At 58.7% G+C, this 10,984-nt stretch overlaps 1 protein-coding gene across 4 annotated transcripts in view; it reads left to right on the top strand.

The window, feature by feature from the left end:
• Positions 1-10,984, top strand: part of RBCK1 (RANBP2-type and C3HC4-type zinc finger containing 1) — a 14,454-nt gene continuing 3,470 nt past the window's right edge. The window contains exons 1-12 of one of the 4 annotated variants that reach the window (XM_038370109.2): positions 1-458; positions 1,482-1,536; positions 1,982-2,126; positions 2,835-2,928; positions 3,253-3,451; positions 3,726-3,877; positions 3,964-4,137; positions 5,764-5,924; positions 8,687-8,798; positions 9,082-9,261; positions 10,078-10,176; positions 10,797-10,940. In XM_038370109.2, the coding sequence (XP_038226037.1) occupies positions 135-458; positions 1,482-1,536; positions 1,982-2,126; positions 2,835-2,928; positions 3,253-3,451; positions 3,726-3,877; positions 3,964-4,137; positions 5,764-5,924; positions 8,687-8,798; positions 9,082-9,261; positions 10,078-10,176; positions 10,797-10,940 (1,839 nt within the window). In that variant the 5' untranslated portion in view covers positions 1-134. The other 3 variants (XM_043496165.1, XM_043496166.1, XM_038370110.2) reach the window with 3 other exon arrangements.

The raw sequence follows: 10,984 nt of genomic DNA on the forward strand, positions 1-10,984 counted from the left end.
CACTAGACCTCCCAGAATCCTGTCCCCGCCTGCCTCAACTCCCCGCCAACCCCTGGGACGGCGCCTTCAGGGCAGGCCTCCCCTTCTGTTGCTTCAAAGCCCGGCACGGCCCACCCCGGGTAGCTCGCCAGTGAATGGGAATCCCTAGGAGGCCGAGAGGGTCAGAGCCCCTGCTCCGCAGCCTGTGGGTCGGGGAGCACCTTGCGATTCCTCTCAGCGGGCCCTGCCGGGGGAGGGCTGCGGAGCTGCACTTTCAGTTTCTGAGTCCCCTGCAGCTGCTTCGTGTGGTTTTGTTCCTGCGGCTCTTAGCCCTGCCCTGTTTCAGGGCCTTGACTCCACTTCCTCATCTCTCTGCTTCTGCTTTCGGTTTTCACTTGTCAGTGGTGAGCTCTCAGCTGACCCTGACCCCTGCCCAGCGCCGCACTCTGAAATCTAGCCCCGGTGCAGGGCTCCCGGAGGTAAGTGAGCCAGGCGGGTAGGACGCACAGGGAGTGGCTTTTGCCCTCCAGCCTGACAGTGTGGGTTTTTTGTGCTTGCTGGGCTTCCCTGCTGCTGAGTTCCTCTTCCTGCTGCCATGTCTGTCAGGCCTGTGGAGCCACATGCAGGGATCGCTCGCTCATGTAGCCTTGGCTGACCACCTGGACACATGGAGTCCGGCTTCCCGCTCCATGGGTCCGCGGGGGCTGTGATCGGGGCAGAGCCCCGGCTCAGCGAGCTGCCGGTGTTGACCCAGCTTGATCCCCGTACGGCTGGCAAACGTGGCTAGGGTTGGAAGGTAAGCGGGGCAGGGATTGTGCCTGCTGGGGGTTGTGCAGCACCCAGCTCGCTGTCAGTGCTTTCCTGCTTTCGTCCGTCCAGCCTCCGGCGGTAACGGGGATCAGTGGCTGAGGCATGCAGGGCAGGGACTCACCCAAGCACAGGTGGGGCCTGCAAGACCCAGCATGGGCTGGAGGCACAATATCCCGAAAGCACAGCCTGCCCCTGGGCTGACCCAGGGAAGAGCTAACGGGGCTGACTCCTGCAGGGAAACGAAGGTGCCCACACGCCCCCTGGGAAAGCACTTTTAAAAAGAGGGCCAGGCAGCCACCGTGCCTGTACGTCCGCGCTGGGACAGCCCTGCTGAGGTCCGTCCGCCTGGCTTTGTGAGCAGGGGCTGCTGGGCACCGCTCTAGCCCAGCGTAGCCTGGAGTGGGATGGGGCAGGCGCAATGCGCGCTGGAGAACACAAGAGGGAGCTCCGGGGTGTGGGTGGGGAGAGCGAAGCGGGCATCGGCTGGTGCAGGGAGGGGGCCGCGTGGCCCTACCCAGCTCACTTGCCCTGGCCACGCCAAGCCCAGCACAGAGCCCCAGGGAGCCCTAGGTGGCTGGGCTCTGGGGTCCCTGCCGGGGAGAGGCAACGGCTGCACTGGGCTCCCAGCGCCCCAGCCATCCAGCCCCGCTCCCCCAGCGTGGGTTTGACATGCTTCTGTTTGCCTTAAACAGCCCCGGGATTCTGCTGCGATGGGGACAAAATACACGGAGGAGACAACGAAGAAAGGTGGGGTCACTGGGGCGTCCGAGGAAGCCCCTCCATGTGAGGGGCCTAGGGAAACGTCCACCGGTGCACAGCGGTTTGGCCTGTACGGCCCTAAGTGGGCATGCTGCAGGACACGCTGGTGGAGATGGAGGGTGGCGGGCAGAGAAAGCAGATGTGTGTGGGGAAGGGAATTCATTGTTCTGCGAGGCAGCTCAGTTTGGGGCTGCAGTATGTTGACGGGGGCCCCCAGAGCCGTGGAGGGACCTCTCTTAATCTTTGCATACATCTAAATAATGATACTCATCTATGGTAATTAGCAACTTGGGCAGCAAACAGCTCCTAGCAGCTCCCCTGCCAGGCCCCAGATGGAGTCCACATGGCTCTTTGAACAGGTCCTGCCCTGGCCCCGAACCAGGAGACCTCCCAGTAGGGCCCAGCCCAGCACAGCCTGGTCTCTTGTCTGTAGCAGAGGAGCTGGCCCTGAAGCTGGCTGAGGCCATCGAGGGAGGGGACAAGGAGCTGGCACTGGAGTGTGCTGGCTGGCTGGCCGAGCAGCGGGCGCCCGTAACGGTGCAGGTGAAGCCAGAGGCCTACCCCAAAAAGGAAATCAGGTGAGCACGTGCTGGGCAGCTTCTGCAGGGAGGGCACCCATGTGGGTGCCGCCCATGGGCCTCAGGGGAATGGGGATGGTGGCCAACCATGGTCACTATCCCTTTAAAGGGGGTGTTAAGCCACTGCTCATAGAGACTCCACTGCAGGAGATTTAGGGAGCAGGGGGCTGGGGCATGGACGTTCCCTCCCCAGAATGGGTGGTTCCCCATTTGCAGCTCTTGGGTCTCCCTCCTGTGGCCCTGGCCTCCTTCTCCATAAACCAGGGGCAGCTCCATTGTGAGGTGTGATCAGGCCAGGAGGGAATGGGGCTTGGCCCCCCTCTAATGACTAGTCCACAGGAGACGCTAAAGATCTAGGGCTTTGGCTCCAGCAGGGGAGGCTGCACCTTTTGCACTGATGGTCCCTGGGTCAAAGTCCCTTGTCAGGTCTGCAGCATGTGGAACCAAGAGGGGGGCCAGCCCTGGGCTCAGTAGGGAAGAATGAGGCAACGGTGTTTCCCTTCCGAGCTCCTTCCCCAGACCAGCAGCCGGGAGGAGGCGACTTGGGCCACGCGAGCAGGAGGAATGGAAGGACAGAAAGCAGGAGCTCGTGAGCTGGAGGCTGAGCGACTGAGGCGGGCACGGGGAGCCATGCACGCACCTTGCGGTGGGATCTCGGGGAGGGCAGGAGGGACACCAGAATTGCTCTCACTGCCTCTCTTTTTTCAGCTTGTGGGTGGGAGTGGAGGACGCCCAGATGACCACAGTCCCCATATACCTGAAAGTCAATCCTCATATGACTTTGGCTTCTCTGAAGGACATGGTACGGGCCTGTGGGCTGGAGCCGGGGGCACTGATGGCACAAAGAGTGGGGGAGACCACACACCGGCCTTGCAGGTGGCAGCTGCCTCGTGGGCAGCAAGTAGCCTGCCAGCTGGCTGCAGTATCTGTTGTTTTACTGACACCCCCTGCCTGTCCTTCCTGGGCTGCCCTCTGCTTGCCTTGGTTTGTGTGGCGTGATCTGCTGGCTCCCGCATGAGGCACCTGTTGCTGGTGGGCGCCTGCGTAAGGTCACTGAGCGACTGCCCTCAACAGTATCTGGTGGCCAGCTGGTTCTGAACGAGGCCCTCGGTGTCTCTTGGCCCAGGTATTCCTCCTCTATGGCTTCCCACCCAGCGTTCAGCAGTGGGTGGTGGGCAAGAGGCTCCCTGGAGACCAGGAGACCCTGCACTACAACGGCATCCAGCGAGACGGCGACATGGCCTATCTCTACCTCAGGTCTGCCAAAGAGGCCAAGCTCAGCAAAGAGACGTTCCAGAGGGAGCGGGAGCGCCGAGTCCTGGCAGGTGAGGCTGGCGGAGCGGCTGAGGGGAGCCCCAAAGGCAGAGCCTGGCGCTGGGGAATTCCAGTGGGCAGGAAGCAGAGGGGACTGCTGGACTTGCAGCTGAGGGCTAGCGCGGGTGTCAGGAGGAGACGTCCCTTGCAGGGCGATGGCAAGAAGCCGGTGCTGAAATCCGGGGCTGCACCGAGAGCTGGCTCCTGAGAGATGGCCAGAGCATGTGGGAGCAGCAGGGAGCTCCGTCTCCTGTCAGCAAGTCACTCTCTCTTGCCTCTCTCTAGAACTGGGCTTCGGAGACATTATCCTGCAGCCTCGCGGGAGCCAGGAACTGGCAGACGCGGGGCTCAGCGGGGCGCAGGGCAGCCTGTGCATGAAGGAACTGAGGCATGAGCTCTTGCAGGCGGAAGCCGCCCCTCCCCCTAAACCCCCCAAGGTAAGGGAGCCCCAGAAGCAGGGTGCCAACGCCCCCCTCTGGCTCATTTCTTTCACCTCCCGTGTTCTCACTGGGGCTGTTCCTAGGTCGGCTGGGTCTGTCCGAGCTGCACCTATGTCAACAAGCCCACCCGCCCGGGCTGCGAGATCTGCTGCAATGAGCGGCCTGAGGACTACACGGTGCCCGCGGCTTACCAGCCGGATGAGGAGGAGCTGGCGAGGATGAGGAATGAGGAGGAAGCCATGTGGCAGTACCAACAGGTTGGAGGCTGGGACCCTGGGGAGCTGTGGGTCAGATCCTGGGGCAGATCCTGCCTCGTGCACTGTTTTCAAGAGGCAACCCCCTGCCATAAGCAAGCGTTGTAATGCAGCTCCTGGTGCAGCACCTTGCCCTGGCTCCACTAGGCTGGTCCCTTGGGGTGTCTCTTGGCACATGGTCCCCTGTGCAGAGACTGACCAGTAGCGGGGATGGGGGTCACCGGTTCTTCTAGCCCAGCTGCACACCCGGCTGGCGCCGCTCAGCTGCACAGGGCTCCGGGGGCGGTTCCATGCTGCCAAGGGGGCACTCGTCAGGGGAGCTGCCCTCATGCTACACCGGTTCTCCCCGAGGCGGGTGGGGCTTGTCTAGCCTGTGCCAGGAGGACTCGGGAGCGCAGAGTTACGCTGGTCCAGGCGCTCGCGGTGCCTTATCTCCAGCAGTGGGGCCCGTTGCCCCGACCTCGCCAGGGCCAGCAGTGGAGCTACGCTTTGCACCAGATCCAGAAGATCCTCATTTCCAGGCTCTTTCCAGCCTTCACGCTATGCTGTCGAGGGGCCTGCCCCATTGTTCCCTCAGCCACACAGAGCCAGTGCAGGGCAGGGAGGTGCAGCCTGCAGTGGCCAGCTGCAATGGACTCTGAAGGCTGCAGCTGCATGTTGCTCCTGGTTTTAATGGAGCAGTGTGGGGCATGCTGGGCTGGGAAAGCTCCCCGTCACAGGGTGGGCATGCAAGGGAGAGCTGGGGGCGCCCGATGATGGCAGAGGAGGCTGATTCCCTCTCTGAGTCCCTTCTCCCTCTTTTTATTTGCATGAAGCTTTTGCAATGACTCCAAAGGAGCAGGCCTGAGGGTCCAGGCCCTGTCACATCCTCCCTGGGGGCAAGTCACTTATTGATTGGCTGAGGCGTCCAAATCTTTGGGTGATCTGGGCCTCAGTTCCCCTCTGGACAGCTCTGAAATCTATCAATGGCTGGAAGTCGCTGCTGGGTTACTAATTACTTCCCCTCCCCCAGCCCCCTGGCCTGGCCGGGCAGGCTGGGGTGGGGCTGACCTTGGGCAGCATTTATCAGAGACAGACAGAGAGGGAGGGAGGCTGAGAGGACATTCTGAAAACAAGCCCTGGTTTGAGATAGGTTGGGGGAAACAGTAGACCCCCTGCTCAGGGGGGTCTCTGAGCTGCCTGCTGCTGAATGGGGCTCTCCACCTAGCAGATGAGCACTGGCTTATTGTTACCCAGCTAACAGACTTCACTAATTCCTGCCTTTGAGCCTCCAGCATTGTGGGATGGCCAAGGGGCAGGCTTGGTTCTTGGGGTAAGTCAGAGCAGCCCAGGGACTGTTCTAACTTACACCCAGGCTGTAACCATCCCTAGGGGACAGACTGGCAGCCCAAAACAGCTGGAGCGCAAAGCAGGCTGGGATCATGTTCCTTCCCTTCCCTGGCCACTGCTCTGCGAGGCCCTTTCACTGTCCCTGCAGAGGGGATTCCCCAGGGTTGCACAGAGCTGCTGGGGTGGAGTAGAGAGGCTAGGGTACAGTCCCATAGGGGTCAAGATTCCTAATAGGAAATGTAAGCAAAGTGCCCCATCCGCCAGACCCTCCTGTTGACACTGGCTGTTCTCTCTGCCAAGGTGACAGAGCAGCAGAAGATTGAGAACTACCAGCACCTCCTGCAGCTGGATGGGCAGAGCCTGGTGCCCGCCGATGAAGTGATCGAATGTCCCATCTGCTTTGTGACCCTGCAGCCTGGAGAGGGGGTGACCCTCCGGGAGTGCCTGCACTCCTTCTGCAGGTGGGTCGGCCCTAACCCCGGCCCGCTGGTGCCTGGGAGCCCCAGCCCCTCTCCCGCCTGCCTAGACTGTACCCGTGAGCCCCAGCCCCTCTCCTCCCCAGCCGGCTGGCCTCCACCCCAGCCCTTCTCCCACCTGGCCAGACTGCGTCCAGGAGCCCTGGTCTCTCTCCCATCCGGCCTCTGCCCTGGGAGCCCCGGCCCCTCTCCCGCCCAGCCATCCGGCCTCCGCCCCGGGAGCCCCGGCTCTTCTCCTGCCCGGCTGGCCTGTGCACAGGAGCCCCAGCCCCTTCCCTGTCTGGCCTCCACCTTGGGAGCCTTACCTGCTTCAGAACCTCCTAGGCTTTGCCAGCTGGTTTGTGTCTCTGGGTTAGAGTGCCTGGTTGCACGTCCCCTGCTGGAAGAGCTGCCCAGCTGGGCAGCACTAAGATAGACAGAGCGTTCCCCCGGCATACTTGCCAACAGGGCGTCGGCAGGGTGCCCCATACGGCTAAAGATTGGTAGCATGACAGTAACTAGCCTGGCTGAATCCTGTTAAGAGGCTATGCTCTTGCTTTAGCCTTCTTAGCCTGGCCCTGCCGTGTAGGGTGGATGGACTGGCCTGGGCTACCCAAAAATCTATGGGGATCCCATTAGCTGTGGGAAGCCAGGGCTCTGCCAGACAGGAACCACTAGCAGGAAGGGAGGCGGGGAGGGAAAAGCAGTGTGACCCTCCTCCACTAAGGTGTTCATCACATCTTAATCCACCCCCGCGGGGCCCAGTCCTAGTGGGATTGTTCTCCTGCTCGATCCAAAGACTTCAAACTGGCCCCTGAGTAGGAGAAAACGGGACGGGAGACAGTGTGCTGGGCGCTCATGGGCCCTGTGCCAGAGCAGAGATGCAATCATCATCACCCTGCTCCTTCTTCTCTGCTACCCCCCTTCCAAGCCCTCAGCCTGTGTCGTTTATGGGCACCTGCCACCAATTAGCCAATTATCTGCAGGGGCTTTAACTCCAGCCCTGTGCCCTGCAGCCACTAACCTTCTGCATGACAAGCCCACACCCAGAATGATTGGAGATGAGCAGGCACCAGCTGGCAGTGCTGCCCAGCCAAAGGCTTCCGAGTGCCTGGCAGTGTCCCTCGATCAGCTGGGAGCTTGTTTCAGTGCAGCAGGGACCTGGTGAGGGAGCACTAGGTTCCCTCCTAAGGATCTGCGAGTGGAGCCCCCTCCAGTGCTGTGTACCGTATAGATCTATGTACAAGGAGAAGCTGATTGCTGGGGTGCTAGCTTATGTACAAGTCAGTCCCACTTGGGGTGCCAGTCTGCAGGTAGGTGGAAAGGAGCCAATCGCAAAATAAGCAGTCATGGGATGAGAGAGAAAATTCTCTCATGGATTGGTAACTGGTTAAAAGATAGGAAACAAAGGGTAGGAATACATGGTCAGTTTTCAGAATGGAGAGAGGTAAATAGTGGTGTCCCCCAGGGGTCTGTACTGGGCCCAGTCCTATTTAACATATTCATAAACAATCTGAAAAAAGGGGTAAACAGTGAGGTGGCAAAATTTGCAGATGATACAAAACTACTCAAGATAGTTAAGTCCCAGGCAGACTGCGAAGAGCTACAAAAGGATCTCACAAAACCGGGTGACTGGGCAACAAAATGGCAGATGAAATTTAATGTTGATCAATGCAAAGTAATATACATTGGAAAACATAATCCTAACTATACATATACAATGATGGGGTCTAAATTAGCTGTTACCACTCAAAAAAAAGATTTTGGAGTCATTGTGGCTAGTTCTCTGAAAACATCCACTCAATGTGCAGCAGCCGTCAAAAAAGCGAACAGAATGTTGGGAATCATCAAGGAAGGGATTGATAATAAGAGAGAAAATATCATATTGCCTCTATATAAATCCGTGGTACGCCCACATCTTGTATACTGTGTGCAGATGTGATCGCCCCATCTCAAAAAAGATATATTGGAATTGGAAAAGGTTCAGAAAAGGGCAACAAAAATTATTAGGGGTATAGAATGGCTTCCGTATGAGGAGAGATTAATAAAACTAGGACTTTTCAGCATGGAAAAGAAGCAACTAAGGGGGGGATATGATAGAGGGCTATAAAATCATGAGTGGTGTAGAGAAAGTAAATAAGGAAGTGTTATTTACTCCTTCTCATAATACAAGAACAAGGGACCACCAAATGAAATGTATGGGTAGCTGGTTTAAAACAAACACAAGAAAATATTTTTTCATGCAATGCACAGTCAACCTCTGGAACTCCTTGCCAGAGGGTGTCATGAAGGCCAATACTATAACAGGGTTCAAAAGGGAGATAGATTCATGGAGGACAGGTCCATCAATGGCTATTAGCCAGGATGGGCAGGAATGGTATCCCTAGCCTCTGTTTGCCAGAATCTGGGATTGGATGACAGGGCATGGATCACTTGATAACTTGTCTGTTCATTCCCTTTGGGGCACCCGCCATTGGCCACTGTCAGAGGACAGGATACTGGGCTTGATGGACCTCTGGTCTGACCCAGTAGGGCCGTTCTTATGCTGTTGTAATCCCCTCTGTACCCACCCAGGGACTGGGGGCCCCAGGCAGGCTGCGTATGCTGCTCTGGCTGGGTCTGCGGTGGGATTTCCTCTCCTTACCTCAGGCCTGGCTCTGCTGCTGCCTAGGTTGGCCCTTAGGTGACCCCACCCAGCTCAGTCTTCAAGCAGCTTGCCCCGTGCTCGTGCCATGCTGGTGTCTCCTCTGACCCCTGGCTCCTCATAGGGACTGTCTGAAGGGGACGATACTGAATAGCCTGGAGCCCGAGGTGCCCTGTCCGTACATCGACGAGAAGTACTCCTGCCCAGGACAGCTGCTGGAACGGGAGATCAAAGCGGTACGGGCCAGGGCCCCTGGGGCTGGAGTAGGAGGGACAGAGTCAGGTGTGGGTTGGGAGCTGCAGGCACAGCTGAGACTGGATACCACCCAAGAAAGCAACGGTATGCCAACATGGCTAGGTCCTGTAGGCTGGGCTAGAGCAGGGAAATTGGGGCAGCTATTTTGCGAGGGAGCAGGGGGATGTGGGGCAGGGAGAAGAGGATGGGGCTGTTATCACAGTCACTGCCAGGGGACGGGCAAGTGTCTCAGTGCTGATGGAGAGGGTTGGGTCCCACTCATAGCTCCTGAGTGCTGCCGAATACCAGCACTTCCTGGACCTGGGCGTCTCCATCGCCGAGAACCGCAGCCGGTTCAGCTACCACTGCAAGACCACGGACTGCCGGGGCTGGTGCATCTTTGAGGACGATGTGAACGAATTTCCCTGCCCCGTGTGCCAGAAGGTGAACTGCATGCTCTGCAAGGTGAGATGCCACCTGCCTCTGCCCCAGCATCTTTGCAGCTTCCTAGGCCGAGAGGCCAGAATGGGGGAAGGGGAGTTCAGAGACCAGTGAGCTCTGCAAAGCCAGGTGCCATGGGGCATAGCTGTGTTCAGGAAAGGGGGGGATGCAGCCTTAAAGCAGCTGATGGCCTTTGAACTATGTGTGGCAGCAGTGACCAAGCTCAGGAGCCCTGCTCTGTCCTAGTGCAGCATGGCCGCCCCTGGAACTGGCGAAGGCCTACCCAGGGCTTTAGATGAGCCCAGCATCACATCCATGCAGCCCTAGATCCACGGTGTCACATGCTGCCTGCCATGGTCCCTTGGCCTCTGTCTGGGACAGGTCAGTACAAGAGACGGGTAGACAGAAAAGAGAACCGCATTCCTAGAGGGGAGCCAGAGCCTACTAACAGGGCCATGGCCTTAGCTCTGCCAACAGCAGCCCGTAGCCACTGCCCTGTGCTCCATCCCTCGCCTGGATCAGCCCCAGCTCACTCTGATCTTCCCCTCAACTCTGGTCATGTACCCTTGCCCCACAAAAGAGGCTTGGAATGCGTATGTGGGCCCTGCCCTGCAGTGTGGGGGGGGCCAGGGGGTTCAGTCCATCTCAGGGTTGTGTTGGAGGAGATGTGTTCCCCTAGGCACAGTTGATGTAGCTGGGGGGAGGTGACCTGTGTTGGCCCCTGAGCCTGGGAGCTCGGTACTGCAGGGGGAAGCAGCAAGTAGAAAACAAGGCCAGGCTGTAGCAGCTGCTGCGTGAGGCGTGCGAGAGCCTGGTGATCTAGCAGGATGCTCTCCCCAGGCCATTCACGAGAACATGAACTGCAAGGAGTATCAGGATGACCTCAAGCTTCGGGCTCAGAACGACCAGGCTGCCAGGCAGACCACCGAGATGCTGATGGTAAGAGCCCACTCTGGCCTGGCCCTTTTGTGGGCAGAGCAATGTGTAGGCAGAGGGGCACTGGGATGCCAGTGATACAGGTGTGTGTGTGTGGGGGGGGGTAGATGGATGGATGGACAGGAAGGGGCTGCAGGCTAGCATTGAACATGGCCAGGGAGGCATTGCAGATTTAATGGTAAAGAAAGTCATGTGACCATTCTCAGCCCTTGCTGGTGCTTTAGGAAATGCACTGACCAGACAGCGGAGCTTGATGCAGGCAGAAGGGGAAGGGGCTGTAGAGAGTGGGAGATAGGTGAATGCCCCAGCTTTCCACTGCCAGACCAGTGGAATGTGACTGCACCAATAGGCGCTCGCATGGCTTGGCTCCTGGGCATTCTCCTACCCTGTGGGTGCAATGGTCCAAAACGAGGGAGTATTGGCTTTAGAGAGCCAGGTAAAGCAAGCAGTCCACTGATTCTGAGCTCGGGGCAGCCCAGACGCTAGCTGCGATCCCATCAGCTGCGAAGGGCAAATCCCCCTGAGTGTCTTCGGTGGCATTGCTGGGGATCCAGGGTAGGAATGGGAGCCGGGGCCATCAACTCCACCGTGCACATGTTATCATTGCCCTCCTCTCCTTTCAGACGATGGTCCAGAAAGGGGAGGCCATGTACTGTCCTACGTGTAAGATCATTGTCCAGAAGAAGGATGGCTGTGACTGGATCCGCTGCACTGTCTGTCACACGGAGATCTGCTGGGTGACCAAGGGGCCACGCTGGGGGTCAGAGGTAAGTTTGGAGCATGAACCAGCGTGTGCGACTGTAGGTTTGAC

The sequence above is a fragment of the Dermochelys coriacea genome, chromosome 13, assembly GCF_009764565.3.
Source record: "Dermochelys coriacea isolate rDerCor1 chromosome 13, rDerCor1.pri.v4, whole genome shotgun sequence".
NCBI lineage: Eukaryota > Metazoa > Chordata > Testudines > Dermochelyidae > Dermochelys > Dermochelys coriacea.